Source organism: Crotalus tigris, unplaced genomic scaffold (genome assembly GCF_016545835.1).
Source record: "Crotalus tigris isolate CLP2741 ecotype Arizona unplaced genomic scaffold, ASM1654583v1 scf7180000021329.891317, whole genome shotgun sequence".
In the NCBI taxonomy this organism is placed as follows: Eukaryota; Metazoa; Chordata; class Lepidosauria; order Squamata; family Viperidae; genus Crotalus; species Crotalus tigris.
In genome coordinates this window covers 92,208-115,031 of record NW_024098456.1, presented here as the reverse complement: position 1 = coordinate 115,031, position 22,824 = coordinate 92,208, and the positions used below count along the sequence as shown (strand labels likewise).

At 36.4% G+C, this 22,824-nt stretch overlaps 1 protein-coding gene across 1 annotated transcript; it reads left to right on the top strand.

Annotated features, from left to right (window-relative positions):
* Positions 1-15,726: 15,726 nt before the first annotated feature.
* LOC120320352 (olfactory receptor 14A16-like) lies at positions 15,727-18,662 on the top strand. Its single transcript, XM_039369972.1, has 3 exons — positions 15,727-15,841; positions 15,942-16,079; positions 17,662-18,662. The coding sequence occupies exon 3, from the start codon at positions 17,687-17,689 to the stop codon at positions 18,635-18,637; it is 951 nt and encodes a 316-aa protein (XP_039225906.1). The 5' UTR covers positions 15,727-15,841; positions 15,942-16,079; positions 17,662-17,686; the 3' UTR covers positions 18,638-18,662.
* Positions 18,663-22,824: the final 4,162 nt, after the last annotated feature.

Below are 22,824 nucleotides of genomic sequence, written 5' to 3'. Positions count from 1 at the left end.
AAATTAAAATTTCATTGGCAAATCATTTCAGAAATATAAGGATAGGAAATACTATTATAACAAACAATGAAAATGGATTGGAATTATTTGTTTTCATTCTTAGATTTATATCCCATTTTTTCATTTGAGACAATTTTGATAAAGAATCTTCCTTCAGATTGACTGGCCAATCATAGTTAATGGTAAACTCAATTTTGAGTTACCCTAAGCCAGTTCCTTAACCACAAAATTACTTAGGCCATGTGGTCAGAAGTGAGTGGTAAGAACTAAGTAGATTGTTTCAGTTACAGTAGTAATAGATGCACTTCTGGAAGGGTAGGAGGGACCAGGTAGGGAAAGATACTTCTGGAGAAAGTCTATTTATGTGGCTGCTAGAAGTCAACATCAACTTGATCACAGATAATTAATAATGAAATTGACCAAGATAATATGCAATTAGGATACACTTCCCTTTTATGATTGTGAAGGCTAAACTTTTAAGTGTCCTGTAATCTTGGAGGTTTTCCCATAATTCATGTGAAGGCCTTCATTTTTTATTTTGTTACTCATCTAAGTAAAATACTCACTTATTTGGTACTCTAGCAAGAACAGAGATTTGAAAACAGAGTGTCTTGCATATTAAAATATGTAAGAATATCACCATAGATATTTTCCATTATTGTTATTATTATATGTTAGGGAATTGAGCAAAGACACTGACACAAACTTGTAGTTTTATATAAATAAATATATTTTACATCTATTATATACACAGCAAACAAGATAGTCAGGCAAACAGGAGCATCATGAGGTAAATCACAGCATACACAGTAGAAAAAGGCAACCAATCACAGCACAGATTGCCCCATGCAACAGCCAGCAAACTCAAACCAATCAATTATAACTGTGCAGATCACTGCACAATCCCACTGCTCCAGCTACTAAATTATGTAACTTTATATCATCTATAAAATCCTCCAATGTATGAGATTATTTGCAAAACCACCTCTTTCCAATGGGCACTGCCCACTAGATTCAGCAGGGTAGACATGGTTCAGATGGTGTCTAATAAGGAATGACATTTGGCAGGATCCAGAAAGCAGTTCTTCTCTGTCATATTATCTACCCTTTGAAAATTATATTCCTTCCCCACCCATCCCCCACCTAAAATTCATTTGATACTGACCATGATGGTATTTCATAAGTCCTTGAATGTTGTCTTGGACATGGGATCTGAAGGTGGATGAGCCTCTTGATATGATTTTTTTTTAACAAAATGACTAAGATAGTGTAGATTGAGTTAGATTGTCCTCAGGTGCCATGTTGTTGTTATTATTGTGTCATTTGCATGATTCCCTGGTCATGTGACAATGTTTTTTTACAATGATTTTGTTGAAAACCAAGTTAGTTTCATTTTTGGCTTCATAGCAAACTTGGTTCACTTACCAATAGTGATGGTCATTTAATTATGGTGGCAGTCACTTTATGATCACAACATTTACCTAACAATCTCTGCAACAAAGATCAAAATAATTACATGACTGACCCACTTTACTGCCATCATCAATTATGGCCATAATGGATATGGTATAACTTGAAGACTACATATTTGCCTCACAGGCTGTGTATTATTTTGGACTCTCTTCAATGTCTCTGGCACTTACAAAACTTTAGCATGTTTACAGAAAAGTATTGGAGAATTGCAAAAGGAATCTATGAGCAAATACCTCTTCTTGACAGTCCCCAGCCCTTTTAAACCTGCACAAAACTTGATTTTTTTCCATGTTCCTTATTCACCAGCAGAATCATAAGATAAATTGAATGTAATACAAAAGTTCATAAGCTAGAGCTTAGTTAATCAACTTATCATTAGTTAAAGATTCATAATCAGCCTTCATCTGTACTAATGGAGAATAAGTTCTACATCATTTTCATGCATCAATATAATTCATTAAGGCAGTTTCTTGTCACTGTAATTGCCATCATGTGCCAAAATTACCTGAAACACTTGGATTATTATTCACAGTACTAATTAGAACAATTACTGATTTGAGATGTGACATAATATGTTAAATTATTTTCCATAGAATTTATTGAACTTAGAATTTATGGTATGTGTTCCTGTATGTGATTCTGTTCATCTCCTCCCTACTCACAGTGAATATAACAAATATCAACAACGTTTAAAAAAATAATTACTTTTTAGATATCTGAGAAAAATAAAAAAGCCTTTTTAATTTTGTTTTTCATTTATACACATATAAACATACAGAGAGATAACTATATTGCTGTTTTCAAACTTTTAATTAATCTCTTGTGAGAATGACCTCAAAATATAGCAAGTTGACAGCTATATACATTTTTTCTCATCTATTTACTTGAGATTTATTCAAAGTTTCATAGGTCAATTTCAATAAATATTAACATAACATAGATATATGTTTTTATCTCCTTTAATTATTGTCTTCAAATGTAACATTGTAAAAAAGATATCTTAAACAGAAATATAACTGATTTTTCTAAAGAGAAGTAGAGTGAACAAACCATATAGTTTCTTGGGAATACCTTGCTTTCCAATTACTTTAATGAAGGTTAATTATCCAAACAGTTTTCCAAGTATTTGTAAAGTCTTCTTAAAAATTAACATTAATTATTCCTCTAGGAATAATTTTATATCTTTATATTAGCTAGATATTATACATTTTAAAGTAATGTTATAAATATATTTATCTTAAATTGAGCTTATTCCATTTCTATAATTATTGTAAGCAAATGAAAGATATGATACAGTCATATCATGCAATATATTATTTTATAGATTTTTTTTGAGTTTCATATTATTATAGCCCATCTACCCCATAACCACTAAAATGGCAGAGATCCAGAAAGAAAGAAATGCTACACTGATGCTTCCATAGAGCACCAGGAGTGAATGATATAGTAATCTTTTCAAAAACAAATTTCTCTAAACTCAGCTTATGAATAGAATAGAATAGAATAGAGTAGAGTAGAGTAGAGTAGAGTAGAATAGAATAGAATAGAATAGAATAGAATAGAATAGAATAGAATAGAATAGAACTGGAAGAGACCTTGGAGGTCTTCTAGTCCAGCTCCCTGCTCAAGCAGGAGAACCTATGCCATCTCAGACAAGTGACTGTCTAGCCCAGTGTTTCTCAACCTTGACCATTTTAAGGCATGTGGACCTCAACTCCCAGAATTCCACAGCCAGCAATGCTGGCTGTGGAATTCTGGGAGTTGAAGTCCTCATGCTTTAAAATGGTCAAGGTTGAGAAACACTGGGCTAGCCTCTTCTTTAAAATCTCCAGTGATGGAGCGCCCATGTTTTCTGGAGGCAAGCTATTCCACTGGTTAATTGTCCTCACTGTCAATTAAATTGACCTTCTGTATCACATGAAATAAAATGTTGATCACAAACTAAATAACATAGAAAATTAACTTCAGAAGTAATTTATGTCAAGGGTCTAAGATTATAATTCCAGTGTGTTGTAGTGAATTTATTTATTTCTTCTCACTTTTTGCATCTTGAAGCTGAAGTTTCATATACTGTAGAAGTTTCCAGATACAGAAAAATGTAAACATAAATCTGTATAGGAAATCAAATGATGCACACATTATTTTATTATCATTATTTATTAATATCACATATTTAATATTTTTATAAATAATTCAATGGCATACATAGATAATACTCCTTCTTCCTCCTATTTTCCCCACAACAACAGCCCTGTGAGGAAAATCTATTTGAGATAGGCATTCTCAATATTCAGTCTCAGATCTAGAAGTTGTGTCCTCCTAAGCACATAGTCCAAGCACGTGAAATGTTCCTCCTGTCAGGAAAGAATACTGAGATTATCATACAGTAAATAACAGAGTGCCTTCTGCAAAATATTGTTCTGAAATCTTCATATATCCTCAAATTCAGATTGGCAATGCTTTCTGCATTACATCTGTCTGTCTGTCTGTCTATCATCTATCTATCTATCTATCTATCTATCTATCTATCTATCTATCTATCTATCTATCATCTATCTATCTATCTATCTATCTACAGTATCTATCTATCTATCTATCTATCTATCTATCTATCTATCTATCATTGTCTATCTGACTGTCTATCTATCTATCTATCTATCTATCTATCTATCTATCATCATCATCATCATCTATCATCTTCATGGATATAAATTTATCAAATTTATCCTTATAAGCAAATTTAAAGGAAAACCTTAACTATTGTTTGTAAGCCGCTTGGAGTCATTGTGAGCAATTGACAGCTATATAAATTTTCTAAATAAATAGCAGCAAGGAATGAAGGAGAATGATTTAGAATAATGTACTAATCTCTTCAAAAACAAATTTCTCTAAATTCAGTTGATGATGGATGGATGGATGGATGGATGGATGGATGGAGGATGGATGGATGGATAGATGGACGGATGGATGAATGGACAGACAGACAGACAATTTTCCTTGATACATCTAGCCTTAGATTAACAGGCAAGCTTTGATAAAATTTTGTGATATTTGCTTTATTTTTAATAAATATTTTTAAAACTTTTTTATTAAACTGAAAAAAATGCTGTTGTTTGCTCATATCTTGACTGTGTGCATCTGTTGGGATAAAGACTATTACTTGAATATCCAATCCTTCCTATGTGAAGAATTACATGATAATGGCTGAGACACAGTTATAAAAAATAAACTTATTTTATATATTATGGCCTTGCTCTTGATTGCTAAAATTTTATAACTTTTAGTACTGGTGAGCTCTGTTGTAATTGTTATGTAGTGTTTTTCTCTAAAATCTATAGCCCTGGGTAAATGTCCCAGAAGACAGATAAGAAGTTCCATTTCTAGGAGAGAAGCAATAGGAAACTCATCTCATTGATATGATAAAATAATCAAATGCAGAGTATCAATGCTATTGTAATTATTGATATATTACTTTGGAATATGATGGTTTCAATACATCAGGGTATCTAAGCTGAGGGTCATCTTTCTATCTTACTTAAAAAAAACCTTTCAACTTAAGAATATAAATTAGTTATTCATGACATTTTTGTGACACCATTTTTTCCTCTGTTCAGTTGTGTCTGATTCTTGGAGACTGCCAGGACAAATCTCTGCAGTTTTCTTGGCAAGTTTTCTTTTCCCAGAACTGATTTGCCATTGCCTCTTTCCTGGGGCTGAAAATGAATAGCCCAAGGTCACCCAACTGATTTGTGCCTAAGATGGGATTAGCACCTGTGGTCTCCTGGTTTCTAGTCTAGTCTTATCCATCTAGAAAACTTGTGTGCCTTTATATATCAATTTGGATAGTTTGTACTATTGTACAAAGATTGGATCCTATCATTTCTATATAATCTTGTTTGTGGTATGTTTGGAGTTGTTGACAGGTTCTTGAGTGCAGACACAGTGATTGTTGAATTCTTTGCATGCCAATAATAAATTTTGTTATAGATCATCAATTGCTTTCATTCTTTAAAATGGTAGCTAAATTTTCCATAAAATTCCTTTGGATTTTTTTTTTGGGGGGGGGGGAGGTCAACATAGATTTTTTTTAAAAAAAGAAACCTTCTTCTTAGCATTATTCCCACAGTATGGAAGGATCCACTTTAAAAAACTCAATAACTATATATATATATATATAAATTGAATTCATTCCAAATTGCAAACTATAGGAGAATGTGAAAGTGTGAGAAGCATAGAAATGCCTATGTTGTATTCCTAAATTTATTTATTTTTTTAAACTGAAGAATAAATTCCAAGTTATGGGAAAAGAAGTTTCCATTCAATAGCCATGAGACTTGATGCTGCAACCAATAACAGATAAATATAATGCATTTAATAATGCAAATCGCCAATTTCTGCCAAAATTCAGATGGAGAAAAAAAACTGCTATTGAAACATCAGAGTAATAATACCGTAGCTGGCTGAAGAAAGGGGAAAAAAATCATGCAACATTGCTATAGCAATATCATCAATTGTACAAAACCACAAACAAGATATGGTACTGGGTGCAGAACTCATGTTATATACCCAATGGTTTTCATATTTCAAAATATGTTTTTAAACAATGGAAATATTCTTAGTGGTCAAGAGGAGTTTAATGAATTATGTTCATCCATCCTCACTTCAAGAAACAGCAATACAAACTACACAAGATTGGATCAATTACACATTGAAAACATACATTCTTTATTTAGGCAATTGAATCTGGTTTTCTTGATGAAGATGCTTGTTTTATTTTATCATGAACTTCTGAAAAATCAGAATATAGTTAATTAGTTTAATTAAATCTAAACTAAATATGACTTTTTATGGGAGAGGAGCCTTATTAGAAGAAAGATATTTCCTTAGTGCTGTTTTGATCTGTTTATTTCTATGCATGTGCAGCAACTATAAAATACAAAAACAGTGGAGTGGAACCCATTGAATGACGTATTGACAGCCCCATAGTAAAAATTCGATCACGATTGAAAGAAGAGGACAACCCAGAACATCATAGGCAATATGAAGATTGCAACGGCAGGTTTAACAATGAACAAAAAGGGGGGAGGAATGAATGACCATGCCACCAACTCTGTATGCAAGCATAGGACTAGGAGAAAGAGGGGTGTAGGCTTGAACGCACAATACACAGAGAGATAATGGACACAAACCACACCAGATGAGGGCAATGGACTTAAACAGAGATTGTAACATGATGATTAGGGTGATGCAAACATAATGAACATCGAAGATGAGAAAGAGGGAGTGGAGACTATAGGAGGTGATATATGCATAAGATGTGACCATGAGTACATGACAGGTGTAGTGGGGGGGAGAAAGATGAGAAGGAAATACCCAGTGCATGCCCCAATGGAGTGAGAGGGAACAACTGGGAAAACACAGGGGAAATGGACAAGCAAAAAAGGGAGGGAAGGGATGTATCAAATTTAGGAGCCTCTAGCAAGGGGATAGGTAACAACATACGCACAAACAAGGAAAGTGGAGGAAGTAGAGTAAGCAACGGAGCAGTAACATCAATTAACATCAAGAATATAATCAACACGCAGCCCAATCAAGTAGGACCGATGACGAGGTCCAGGAGCCATGTGCACAAATTGACTAACATTATAAAGGAGACTCCCATCAACTGATTTTAAGCCCTGATGATGTCAGCAGTTGGCTGACGAAAGCTTGGCACCAAAATTAAACGTTTTAGTTTAAAGTTTTTCCTGGTGTTCGTGTTTGTTCGCTTTTATAATATAATATAGTACCGACCCGAATGCGCCAACGGGAAGTATGGAATGGCCCCGATGAAGATGCACAGGGGAGGAGCACCAAGAGTGGAGGGGAGAGGGCAGTGAAGGCTGATGCTCCTGATTGTTGTATGGAGAACATCCAGGGTGATTTAGTCAAAGCTAGGATGGAATGTATAAAGATTAGAGATAAAGAGAGGAGAGGTCTAGGAGGAACAACTACCAGATCGTATTCAAGAAGGGGAGAAACAGCCTCATTAGAATGTTTGGTGAATATGACCCGCCCACCCCACCTCACAATGCCGATCTGCCTGTATCAACAGGCAACACAGAAGAACTCTCAAGATGGCAATATGCAAGCAAGGAGTAAGGAGGAAACAGGGGGTATGATAGTAATTAAGTTGAATAACACCTGCGGAGACCATGATTGCAGGAGGGGGAAACACAAAGAAAATAAGAGACAGTGCATTGCAATGGGGCAATCAGAATGGAATGGGGGAGGGGGTGATGGAGGTGTGCAACTAAACAAAGTGGGTGTGGCAACAAAGCAAAAAAAGACAGCATTCTGCCCAAGCAGAAAAATATCCACCATCCTAAGAAAACCCAAAGATAAAATTGAATTAGAAAATCAAGGAGTATACGAAATCCCATGCACCACTTGTCCCACCACACACATCAGACAAACCAACAGAAGAATAAGTGCACGCATTGAAGAACATAAGAACTCAGTCAAAAAAGAGGAACCAACATCTTCCCTGGTCCAACACCTTAAAATCACAGGACATGAAATTGACTTTAAAAAAACCAGAACTATCGCCCAAACTGAACATTTTAATAACAGAATAATCAGAGAAGCCATCGAGATAGAAAAACGCCCACACAACATGAACAAACAAGATGATACCTCCCACCTACCAGCCATTTAGAAACTCGCCCTTATTGACAAATGACTCCCTAACACAAAAAATGACACCAGACCCACACTCACAAAAACCACACAGGATGTCACCACCACACATCCACGCAAAAAGCAAACCCAAAGCCACACCAATGATGGCACGACCACAAACCAGAAGCCAGACCACAGCTGCATCATTAGCCACTTTAAACCCCTCCAATCCATACATGAAGCAAACTGACACCCACCATGAAGATGAGGCACGACCACGAACGCGAAGCCAAAAAATAGCAATGCAGTTCACCATTTTAAACCCCCCTGCAACTCAGACTAACCTGAGCAGAACAAAGCCCCCACCCAAACAGAACACTCCCCCAGCCAATCAGAGCACAGCCAACCCCTCAGCCAATCAGAGCATAGCCAACCCCCCAGCCAATCAGAGCACAGCCAAGCTCCTAACCAATCAGAACACAGCCAAGCTCTCATCCAATCAGTTCATACCCCAACTGGCAGTTAAAAGGAGGAAACAGCTACAATCACACATTGCTCCTAGAAGCACGAAGCCGAAAGCACCAGTCTGAAGATGACGAATGAGACTTCGTCGAAACGTCGCCAAGACACTTCCAATTATATATATATATATATATAAGAATAAAACACGATCACCGGGAGAGTTGAAGTAGAAATACTTTACTAAAAATATACTAATACTAAAAAGTTGCCAAGCTTTCACTGGGGGAACTCCCCAGCATCATCAGGGCTAAAAGGCCATTGCAGTAAAGATGGTTTAAGTAGGTTCAAGTAACGTTTGCACACGGCTCTTAGACTGTGTTACTGGCCCTGATTGGCCAGCTGAAAGCCAAGATGCATCTATAACGTTATGTTCTTTTCTTTGGATGCCCTTCCCTATCCCTCCACTATTGGTCTTTAGAGGCATTAGTAACATTACATCCCCTCCTCTTCCGATAATACCAACGTCTGCCGTGTCGGGGGGAGGACTTGATCTGATGTTTTCTTGTGTTTTACAATGGTGATAGGGCTCCAGTAATTGTGGGTTAATATCCCTTCCCAATTGTGTATCTCTCTCCTCCTTTGTCATGTTAACAGCTCCTATCCGGGTATGGTATGCCTCAACAATCAAGTCGTTATTCCCCACCTCAGTCTTCCTTACATACATTCCCTCCCATTGTTTGGCACTCAAACCGCTCTCATTACTCCTCCCCTTGCTGATCGAGCGGGTTGTCATTCTGTGCTTTCTCTCCCCCCTCTCCGCATGGGAAGCTCCTCTTCATTGTTATGGGCAACAGCTATCGGAAGAGGAGGGGAACAAGAAAACGGCAAAGCCCTCCTCCCATACATAAAAGGCACCACAGACAGAATCAGTAAGATCCTCCATAAACACAACATCAAAACAGCATTCTGCACAAACAGAAAAATATCCACCATCCTTAGAAAACCCAAAGATAAAATTGAATTAGAAAATCAAGGAGTATACGAAATCCCATGCACCACTTGTCCCACCACATACATCGGACAAACCAACAGAAGAATAAGTGCACGCATTGAAGAACATAAGAACTCAATCAAAAAGGAGGAACCAACATCTTCCCTGGTCCAACACCTTAAAGCCACAGTACATGAAATTGACTTTAAAAATACCAGAACCATTGCCAAAAATGAACATTTTAATAACAGAATAATCAGAGAAGCCATCGAGATAGAAAAACGCCCACACAGCATGAACAAGCGAGATGATACCTCCCGCCTACCAGCCATTTGGAAACCCGCCCTTATTGACAAACGACTCCCTAACACAAAAAATGGTACCAGACCCACACTCACAAAAACCACACAGGATGTCACCACCACACATCCACGCAAAAAGGAAACACAAAGCCACACCGATGATGAGGCACGACCACAAACCAGAAGCCAGACCACAGCTGCATCATTAGCCACTTTAAACCCCTCCAATCCATACATGAAGCAAACTGACACCCTCCATGAAGAGGAGGCACGACCACGAACGCGAAGCCAAAAAATAACAAGGCAGCCCAAAATCTTAAACCCCTCTGCAACTCAGACTAACCTGAGCACAACCAAACAGAACACTCCCCCAGCCAATCAGAGCACAGCCAACCCCCCAGCCAATCAGAGCACAGCCAACTCAGACACAATCAGAACACACCTCCACCCAATCAGAACACAGCCAAGCTCCCACCCAATCAGTTCATACCCCCACTGGCAGTTAAAAGGAAGAAACAGCTAAGACCACACATTGCTGCTCGAAGCACGAAGCTGAAAACACCAGCCTGAAGATGACGAATGGGACTTCGTCGAAACGTCGCCAAGACACTTCCAATTTTACGCGGGAGAAAACCCGAACAACCAAAGACCTACATATATATATATATATATATATGCGATTAAAAAGGTTAAAAATGTGAACCCTAGGGATATTCATAATAAAATATAAAAATGAACACTAGGGTAATAAAAACTAAAGAAGTTTTTAATGGGTTAAAACTATAAAAGTTTTAAAAAGCGCCAAGCTTTCACCGTCACCTGCTGGCATCCTCAGGGCTGGCGTGCCAGAGAATGTGAAGGTCTTTTTATAGGCGTGCCGAGGTTTGCGCTCGGCTCCTTGATCTTGTTATGGGGCCTGATTGATGAACCCCTACATACCGTTGGAGAGGAGGAAGGAAAGTCGGAGAGCGGCAGGGGGCGAGAGATCGAGCTGTCATACCCCCTACCTGACGATCCTGAGGACTCCCATAGAACATACGCGAGCGCTTCCAACAAGGTAAAAAAGGGGAGAACTAAGGAAGAACACGGTAACCAGGAGGGACGCGCCCCGATGACTGTGCACACACCCCCAGGATTGAGCACTCGGAGTAAGACACGTGTGAGACAGCTGGGCATGACAACGAACAAGAGACGACCCCTCCACCATGCGGAATACCCCCCACGCTATACCAGACTCGTAACAATTTACGGGATTACCAGGATGATAAACATATTAAAACTGAAAGCATTGAGACCGGAAATATATGGGACTCTAAAAGTAGCAACCGGACAGAACGGGGCGGAGAAAGGAACTTGGAACGTCCACCACCACCCAAGCCTGAGGGGAGATCGGAACATGAAAGCAACCGAAATAACTGGAATTGCCATTCAGCTAATCTGAGGTTGGGAGAACTGGAGACGGACGAGGATAAAAATACAACTAAGAAGAGAAAAAAAGCGCAGGCCAACTACACACGGCTGAACCAATCAGGCCCCATAACAAGATCAAGGAGCCGAGCGCAAACCTTGGCACGCCTATAAAAAGACCTTCTCATTCTCTGGCACGCCAGCCCTGAGGATGCCGGCAGGTGACGGCGAAAGCTTGGCGCTTTTTAAAACTTTTATAGTTTTAACCCATTAAAAACTTCTTTAGTTTTTATTACCCTAGTGTTCATTTTATATTTTATTATATATATATATAATATATATGTAGGTCTTTGGTGTGTGTGTGTGTGTGTATATATATATATATATATATATATATATATATATATATATATATATATATATATATATCATTGTGCAAATTCTGTGAAGATACATTGTGCAAATTCTGTGAAGATACATTGTTGTCCTCAATAACAGTGATAATACTATGGGACAAATGCAATGATTGAAAATAAGATCAAGCTTTTGGATAATTTGAAATTCATTCTTCCTTCAACAAAATAAAAATTATAATTATCCTTTTTCTAAATTAAATGGTTAAATTGTCTTTAAAAAGGAAACAGATGATAACTACAAAATGCTGCATTAAAAATGACTGATATTTTTTAAAAAAATCATTCTGAGCTATTATGTTACTTCTTTTTATTTGCATTATTCTTTTGGAATAACCAGCTATCTGAGAATGTACAGTGTATCTACTAGCTAGCTATTCCTTTCTAAAGCAGGGTTTTTACATATTCCTATTTCTTTTCTTTATCTTTTTAATATTTTAATACTTCTGTATCTCAGACTGTTTTCAAAATCAATCTATAGCTGTATATTATATTGCCTGGAAAATGTTATGTGTATCTACATATTCATTTGATTATACTGAAAAACATATTTGCTCTACTTTGCCAAAGATCCATGTAATAATGTCTCAGATAAAACTGCATCAGAAATATGTTTTGCAGGAAGCTTTATTTGTGTATTTTCAACAAGACCATTTGAGATATTTACCCAGGAGCTTAAACTACAATATGAGGGATTGCCCAGAGAAAAATGGAAATGTGATGAAATGGCTAGAGAAACAAGGCACACAAGAAAACACAGTAAAGACATATTGACTCAAGTTTATGCTTGAATTAATCACTTCTCAAATCTGGCATTTTTTAATGTTATAATTGGCCTCTAGGATAATAAAAAAATATGTGAATTATCTTGAAGAGGTGAAGAATGCTCTTTCTAAATGCTATGAATATTTAGAGTGTGTGTAGCATGGTACATTAAATAGTGATTTTGATGAAATCTAAATTGCAATACTAGAAGGGAGAAGGGAGAAATGGCTGTTAAATTCCAGGGAATTTGGGAGTGAGCCATTAACTTTCCCTGCAAAACAATCAATAAGTAAAGAGTGGGAAAAGACTACTGCATGGTTGTTGCAATGCACAGTTTGCCATCTTTGCCTTTTCTTTTACTGATATATTTCCTACAACCAGCTCAGCAGATATTAAAAATCAAGAAAAGCTTCCTTAGGTTGACAGAAGACTTTGAAGAATTTGAAAGCAGTGGATCTATGGAAAGTTACAAAGAACCAACATTGGATGGAACTAATGGAGGAGCAGGCACCTGGGTCTGATGAAATATGGGAGGTATGAAAATCATTGAATAGACTGTGCATGGATACAACAAAATCTGGAGACACCCTGAACAAATGGGGCCATCCGGCGGCTTCTGTTCTTTATGATTGTAGTGACAGGCATGCAACAACAAAAACGTATACCTACCCTTTGTGTTCCAATCAGTGTACTCTTGAGGACTTCATGGCAGCATGACAGAACACAATTAATGGTGCTAGTTTCTGGGCAAGATTTGTTTAATTTGTACATATTTTAATCTTGTATTTTATATTTTAAATGTTATATCATGTAGTTTGTTTATTTTAATTGTTATGCTTCTGACAAGAATAAGTAATAAATAAATGCAGATTATTGGTTTTATTGTTTACAGATTTTCATGTTTTTCTGAATAGCCTAAAATTGTTGGGTAGTGCACAAATTGAAATAAATAAATAAACAAACAAGCAAGCAAGGAACCTTCTTATATGACAAGTATATTTTATCCCAGACAAATAAATTGAGAGAGGATTGAGTAAAGCCTCCTATACCTCCAGGCATTTAACATAAATAATCATCTTTTTAATGGTTATTTTCAATGGTGGGATTCAGCCGGTTCGCATCACTTCGACAGAACCAGTAGCTAATTTTTTTGTTGCCCGGGCCCAGAATGGACTTCCAGAAGCAGCATCCACACAGAGAACTGGTTGTTCACATATTTGAATCCCACCACTGGTTATTTTGGTATGAATTCTCAAGTATTATTGCTTTGTGGAAACTCAAAATCAGAAAGAAGAGATTTAAAATTAGATAACTAACAATCTGAATTGGTGTCTCCACACATCATCTTTAGTGAAGCGTGCAAACCAGCATCTGCATTTCCTGCGTCAGATGAGGAGAGCACATCTTTCTTCTTCTTCCTGGCCACTTTTTACAGAGGCTCCATTTTACAGAGAGCATTTTAACAAACTGCAGCACTATCTGGTTTGGTGGCAGCAGTGCCTCAGGTAGAAAATCCATACGGAGAGTGGTAAGGACAGCCGAGAAGATAATAGAAAGCTTGCTCCCTGGTATTCAGGATGCTGCTTATAAGTGCTATGTGCTTAGAGCTCAAAGCATTGTTAGAGACCCCACATATCCATTTTATTGTCTTTCTCTGTTGCTCCCATCTGGGAGGAGGTTTTGAAGTATTTCTAGCAGGACAACATGACTCTGTAATAGCTTTGTTCCCTATGCCATCTGTCTGGTAAACTCAGAAGGTTTGTTTTTCTTGCCATGTGCATGTATACATAACCTGAATTAGACTGTTGTTTCTCTGTGTCATATAATATATGTGGGTATATGCATATTTGTTTGTTTGTTTGTTTGTTTGTTAATTTTTATCATATTTATGTAGTATATATCGAAGGGAGTGACCCTTTGAGAGAAATATGCAACAAAATGCAGATTAGTGTACATTCAAAGTAACAATAAAGTTATTCTATTCTATTCTATTCTATTCTAATTATATTTGTTTATTGCATCCTGAAAAGACAAAATTGCCTGCCAATTCAAAGCAAAACTGTAATAATTTAATATCTAATATGGACTATATGAAAATGTCCAGAAAAAAATGACAATTCTCACACAAAAGGAGATAAGTGGTTATTAGGCTTCATTCCTCATTGCATATACTAGGTATGTGAAATGAGTTTATAGGATAAAGCACATCAAGCTATTAGACCAGAACAGGTTTCCTGAATATAATTCTTGACAGATTCAGAACTCTGCACTGCATGAATACGATCTCATCATCCCCATCTTTGCTTTAGACAATAAGACAATTTTAATGGAGAGGAAAATCAACACACAGGAATCCCAGAGTATATTTCATTTCATCGAGATGACATAATTTAAGCCATCAGTAAAGACCATTCTCCTCCAATGTCAAATTTTAAAAAAGGACAACCAGTTCCTCAATCCCAGATCAGTCCAGCTGAGTGCCTTTGGGCCCAGTTCTCTCAGCACAATTCACCTCACAGGATTGTTATTGTGAAGAAAATAGGAGGCGGAAGGAGTATTAGCTAGGTTTGCTATCTTGAACTATTTATGAAAAGAATAATAAAGGCAGGATTTAAAAAAAAAAAAATCAGTAAATGTTTTTTTTTTCCAGGATTAGTTATCAGAACTTGCACAAGAAGACAGCTTGATATATGATTCCATATTTTCCAAGCCAATTAATGCTGGACATTGGGAGTATGCATTACCAACATACGTAAATTTGGATCCTGAATGACAGATTTTTAAAAAAATAGTTCAATTTTAATTGAAACACTTTGGAAATTCCACCTATAAATAGCTGAATCTGAAGTGCATGACTGTAGAAGGAAACCCTTAGATTATTAGAACTTTTTAACATAAGTTTTGTAGTATGTGTGTCTGTTATGGGAAATATATACATATGATTAAAAAAAACACAGAATAAGAAACCTTAAAATTATATATATAATGATAAAATTCATGTTTGTTCTTCCACTCTGCCAATAGTTCTTGTAAAACATTGAACTATTACTAACATTCTTATCTGCCCTTCACATAAATTATTGACTTGATTATTTCAGAATTGTTGTACATTAAATTTCTGAAATAAGAGTTCCCAAGAGCAGCTAATATGTTTAAATAAAACACAGTCCCCTGGTGACAACTATTCTGTGCCCTGTACAAATTCAGCTCACTATTTAAATGTGAAAATATATTATAAATAATAAAGCATACTGGATGAGCATGAGATTTATAACTTTCTATTCTTCAAGGTTAAGAGCAATACTGAATGGATTATATTAAGGATGGGGAGAAATTTAAATAACAGGTTTAATTCTCATTTTACTGAAGTACGATACCTTTGTTTTCTTATTTCTTACCTTTCCCTGAGAAATGTATGTATATGTGTGAAAAATATGCACAGAAACAATATACATTTTCTTTCTGCAGCCTCTTTCTTCAAAATTACAAGTTTTCATTTCCTAAAATTTGGAGCAGATGAAACAAACAAATTCATCAGATCTTAAGTGCGTTGTGGTGACTGGACTGGATTGGACTGGGCTGGAAAGATATTCATGCAGAGAATCAGTAAGTTATTCCTAAGTCTCTCCCCCCCCATTTAATTATCTTCTTCTTTAAGTTGCTTTGATGTTCTGTTTTTCTTCATGATATCTCAGGAGGCCAAGAGGGGCTCTATTTTCATTATCATGGAAATTCAGTGAAGCAAGCTAACCTGTGGGATATGTATTCCATAGTCAAATAGGGATATCTCCACTCTCTTAGTCTATTACTGACTGGCTACAATTACAACAAGTTGGGCTTTAGTTGTTGATGATAATCTAGTATTGATCATCATAATTGGATGATAATGATAATGATGATATACTAGCCTATCAAACTGCTTAAAATATTAATTTGCTCTATGGCAAAATTCAAATGTAACAATATATTATTTATTTTTCTCAAACTGGAAAAATTTCTGTCCAAATGCTTTAGAGAAGACAACTATTTTCACTCATTCACCAGAAGATAAAAGGATAAGAGCTCACCTGATTCCAGGTCCAAGCTGTGCCATAATGAGGGATCATTGTATGAGTAGCATTGGCCTTTTCAAAGCAACTATCTGCACAGAGTCGTTGTCCTTTATATACAATTTTATTTATCAGATATTAATTCAAACATTCCTTCTATCCTATCCTAGCATAGGATAAGTCCTCAATGTCTAGAAGATGATGACTATCATGCTAAGAAATAAAGATCGCCAACTATGCAACATTTCAGAGTTGATTTCAAAAAAATGGTTTAGAGCACATGAAAAAAAGTAGCACTGTCTTTAAACACTTTTAATTTGATGGATGAAACTATATATCTCATCAATTTCTGATCAGTGATTCTGACAGAGATATACTGTAGTCCTTCCTCTAGAATGAGTATGGATTAAAGACATTTCATTGATTTTCTGTCTTCAAGTCATTCAAGTCAAGGTCTCCGAAACTACATTGACAGATATTTTTATCTGATAATCTGTCCCTTATCTGGTCTTTCAGGTCTTCCAATAGTAGTAATTAAAGAGATTTCTCTAATAAGAAAAACATTGGTGATATAAAGCCCTGCTTTTAGGACCATCTTTTCCAGAGTCATTTTGGTATTCATATTGATGGTGTTTCACCTTATACAGTGTATACTTAAACTGTTTTACCTTGGGGGTGGGTATATAAAGTTTCATATATAGCTTGCCAACATGCCAGTTGTGGCTTCATAGGAAGCAAAAATGTCATCTCCAAAATTCTGTGATTATGATTGCATAACTTTTTAAAAAAAAAAAATGAAATTGCGGGCTTCTGAGAGGCAACCTGCTTCCATTTCTACTTTTATCGCTTTCAAAATTCCCTAAAATGTTCCAGTTTATTCTACTGAAATTATTTTTATAATCAATATTCAGTGGGAGATATTTTGGTGGGAACAGGAAGGGGGCCATAGCAATTGAAATGGGAGAAAGTTTGCCTCTATGAAACCAGTTCTTCCAACTGCATCTAGAAAGGCAAACAATGAGTGGAAAATATGGAGCTTCATTGACTCTCTAGATGATTATATAAGCACATTTTAGTTGTAATACTATAGTAAGTTATTTTAAGTGACTCAAGCCTTTTCAATCTGCTACTTTACCTAGGAATTGTGAAACTGCTGTGCACAAAATGTTTCAGAACACATCTGTATCTACATTTTTGCTTCTAGAATTCTCCAAGACCTGGGAACTGCAGATTCTCCATTTCACTGTATTCCTGTTGTTATATTTAACAATTATAATAGGGAACATTTTAATCATCTCTGCAGTAGCATTTGACCATCATCTTCATACACCATTATATTTCTTTCTGATGAATTTGGCTGTGCAGGATTTGTGCTCTGTTTCAGTGATTCTTCCCAAATCCATGATCAATTCCCTCCTGAATACCAGGGACATTTCTTATTTTGGATGTGTTGCTCAGGTTTTTTTGTTTTTCTTTTTTATATCATCAGATTTTTTTCTTCTCACAGTCATGGCATATGACCGGTATATTGCTATCTGTAATCCACTGCACTATGAAATGATGATGAGCAAGCAAGCTTGTACACGAATGGTAGCTATGGTATGGTTTGCTGGTCTTGCTTATGGGGTTATACACACGAGTGGGACTTTTGCAACCCCTTTCTGCTCTAATGTGATAAATCAATTCTTCTGTGAGATCCCCCAGTTACTTAAACTTGCTTGCTCTGACTTATATTTAATTGAACTTGGAATTGTAGTTCTAAGTGTTGCCATTGGGGTAGGTTGCTGTTGCTTCATTATTGTGACTTATGTACATATCTTCACAGCACTCTTTCAGATTCCTTCCTTGCAGGGAAGACAAAAAGCATTTGCAACCTGTCTTCCTCACATCATTGTATTTTCCATGTTTTTATTTACAGGAAGTACTGCTTATTTACGACCAACCTCTGACACTCCATCATATCTGGACTTGATTTTTACAGTGATATATTCAATGCTTCCTCCTCTGCTGAATCCAATTATTTACAGCATGAGAAACAAGGCAATTAAAAAAGCTCTCTCAAAACTATTCAGAGGAAAACACTGTTCCCTGAATACATCATGCAGATTGAGCTAGAAATTGGATTAGTGCCTAGCTAGATCTTTGTCACTATACTCAATAAACCTCATATTTTAAAAATTTTAACATTTAAAAAGTTATTAAATTCTTGATCTGAAAGCTACAGTTGATAGAGAATGTAGCAGCAAGGAGGATTGCTTTAGAATATTTTTTGTATTTTGAAACAAAGGCACTAACAGTGAAAAACTCAAAAGGCCTTGATAACCAGCTTTCATCAGGCTTTCCATTTTTAAGACAAGGTATCATATGTCAATCTAAAGATCCAGGTTTTCTAAGCTTTCTGTCCCCAAATTCTATCTACTAACTTTTTTTAAAAAAGAAAAGGATACACTGTTATTTCAGAATAGAAAGCCCATTAAACTCTCTGATTTTAAATTCTTTATATTACAATAGAGTTATTCACTTTTTGATGCTTGACTTGCAATTGTTGGTTTTGAAAGAAATAGCCATGGGTATCAAAAATGGGAACTAGGGAGAGCAAATAAAAAAATGTGCATTATGATGTGACAATACAAACTTTATTGTACTTGAATCATGATATTGTACACAAATACTTGAGACTGAACTTCTGAATCTGAATCAGAATCAGAATAGGGCTGGAAGGGACCTTGGAGGTCTTCTAGTCCAGCCTCCTGCTCAAGCAGGAAACCCTATGTCATTTCAGACAAGTGACTGTCCAGTCTCTTCTTTAAAAAATTGAGTGATGATGTAATGTAATGGCCCACAATGTAATGGCAAGCTGTTTCACTGGTTAATTGTCCTCACTGTTAGGAAGTTTCTCCTTAATTCCAGGTTGTTTCTCTCTTTGATTAATTTCCATCCGTTGTTTCTTGTCTTGCTTCTGGTGCTTTGAGGAGAAAAATGACCCCCTTCTCCTTGTGGCAGCTTCTCAAATATTGGAATATTGCTATCATGTCCCCCTTATCCTTTTTCTCTCTCTAGATTAGCCAGTCCTAAATTCTGCAACCGTTCTTCATATGTTTTAATCTCCAGGCCTTTAATCATCTTAGTTGCTCTTTTTTGCAGTTTTTCCAAAGTCTCAACATCTCTTTTGTACTGTGGTAACCAAAACTGGATACAGTATTCCAGATGTAGCATTACTAAGGCTTTACAAAGTGGTACTAATATTTCAAATGATTTTGATTCTATGCCGATGTTTATACAACCAAGGATTGTATTATTTTTTGGGTTGCTGCCACACTCTGCTGGCTCATGTTTAAGTGATTGTCCACTAGGACTCCAAGGTCCCTTTCACAGTTACTGTTTTTGAGCTAGATTTCATCTAATCTGTACGTGTACCATTGGTTTTTCCTGCTCAGGTGTAAACCTTGCTTGTCTCCACATTAAATTATACTTGACCTGTGATACAAGAGTTTTTTTAAATTTATTTTTACAATGCCACTGCTTTTACTAGACAAGCTGGGAATATATATATATATATATGTTTTCTGAGGTTTTTGCGAGTGTTTGTATGTAGGTCTTTGGTTGTTCGGGTTTTCTCCCGCGTAAAATTGGAAATGTCTTGGTGACGTTTCGACAAAGTCCCATTTGTCATCTTCAGGCTGGTGTTTTCAGCTTCATGCTTCGAGCACGAAGCATGAAGCTGCTCGAAGCACGAAGCTGAAAACACCAGCCTGAAGATGACGAATGGGACTTCGTCGAAATGTCGCCAAGACACTTCCAATTTTACGTGGGAGAAAACCCGAACAACCAAAGACCTACATACAAACACCCGCGAAAACCTCAGAAAACATATATGACGAATGAGACTTCGTCGAAACGTCGCCAAGACACTTCTAATTTTACGTGGGAGAAAACCCGAATAATCAAAGACCTACATATATATATATATGTAGGTCTTTGATTATTCGGGTTTTCTCCCACGTAAAATTAGAAGTGTCTTGGCGACGTTTCGATGAAGTCTCATTCGTCATCTTCAGGCTGGTGCTTTCGGCTTCGTGCTTCTAGGAGCACGAAGCCGAAAGCACCAGCCTGAAGATGACGAATGAGACTTCGTCGAAACGTCGCCAAGACACTTCTAATTTTACGTGGGAGAAAACCCGAATAATCAAAGACCTACATACAAACACCCGCGAAAACCTCAGAATATATATATATATATATATATATATATAAAGAGAGAGAGAGAGAGAGAGAGTTTAGTCTAAAGAATTATCCTTACATTTGTAGTAGTAGGTTCCCTAATATTCCCCAAGAATATTTTACGGAGATTATGTTTGAAAAATACATTAAAAGCATAATGAAGAATCATTTGGCATTCTGTATTTAATTATGTGCAAGGAATTATTCTGAGAATCACCTTCCAGCTTGCCTTAGGATAATGACAAATATGCAATATTTTTGTTAAAAAAATGAAGATCCTAGAAAGTGAGATTCTTGCCTGAAGGCAAAGTTTTGTGCATTTGTCCTGGGAATAAAGGCAGTAGAAATTAGCCATCTCATAGACAAAAAGCCATAAAAATGAAAGAAAAAGAGGGTACACAGAATGAATATCTAACTTAGTATTTACAGCCTCTGCTACTTTTTCTCCTTTCATTTAATAATGTCATATTATCAGAGACTGCTTGGACAACTCCCTAATTTTTTTTGGCAAGCTTTTTCAGAAGTAGTTTGCTATTGTCTACTTCCTAGGGTTGAGAGAGAGACTGGTCCAAGGTCACTCAATTGTCTTTGAACATCATACAGGACTAGATCTCTGGTCTCCCCATTTCTAGCCTGATGTCTTAACTGCTACACCAAAGTAGCCCTCTCTTTGTTGCACTCAGTAGTGCTATTTGTACCCGGCAGACCCCTGTGATCATCAAATTATAAGATGCTAAAAAAATCAGTATATACTTTTAATTAGATATGATATAGGGACAGAACAAAATAGAAATTTTATGACAAATGGAAGCAACATTTTAAAGAAATAGATGTCACACAAAATTGAAAAGAGCTATGGATTAAATCTCTACAATGTGTATATATAACCTAAAGGAAAATAGATATAAAATGTTCTACAGATGATATACAACTCTATTTAAAATAGATAATTTATATGGTAATAAATGTTAAATATGCCAGGAAACAGAAACAACATTCTATCAGATGTAGTGGATGTGTAAAAAAAAAAAGCCCTCAAAAGTATTGAAAAGAAATCTAGAGTATAATACAGAAATCTTGGAAATTAAATTTGAAATGAAACCACAATTTTTCTCTTTAAATGAGACATATCCTTACAATAACAAGCATAAAATTTTGTTCACTATTGGAATTGTAACAATTCAAACCTGGAGAAAGATAGAGAAAAAACAATACAATGGAGTTTTATGAAATAATCAACTTAAGATCAAACATTTTAACTTCCAGGGAAGCATGCTGAACAAAAGACATCTCTATGAAAATGCAACAAAAACTGAAGAACCGGAGAGTACACTAGTTATTCAATACTTGTTTGGATGACAAGAGAGACTGTGATGCCTGCATGTGCTCCAGATGGCTGCTCCTCATAAAGAAAATGCAGGATTTAAGCATGAGGAGATGATGGGACCATCCATCTTGTGACAAGAGTCATAAGTCTGAGGTGGGTGGTTCTAGAATTGCTCTGCAGCTGTGGTGGAGGTGGGGAAGAAAACGATCAATTTTTCCCCATTGCCCTTCTCTCCCCCACCCCCTTCCTGGAATGGAGAGATTAGAGAGGATTGCAAGAGACTAAGTCATTTGTCTTGTACACAGCAAAAGGAAGCTGATCATGCTTGGGGTGGGAAAGGATCAGGCCTGTCCCTATCCCTATCCCTATCCCTATCCCTATCCCTATCCCTATCTCTATCCCTATCCCTATCCCTATCCCTATCCCTTTCCCTATCCCTATCCTGCCCCCAGAGTGGATACTTTCTTCACTTGATCAAAAAAATATATTTTCTGTCCTGTGAATAAGCACTCAACAGAATATATTTTGCATTGCAGATGAAATTATACATATCTAGCAATTAAGGGGGGAAATGTGTGTGTGTGGGGGGGAAACCCACTAGAAAAAATTCTAGTATAGTTGATTATATATAAAGCACTTCTTTGGAACAGTTTAAACTAACTATGTCTTCCCTAAGTTTACAATATTTTTCTGTTCAACTACATGAGCCCAGGAAAATATGCAATTGTTTCAAGAATTGCTGAGAAGAAAAAAG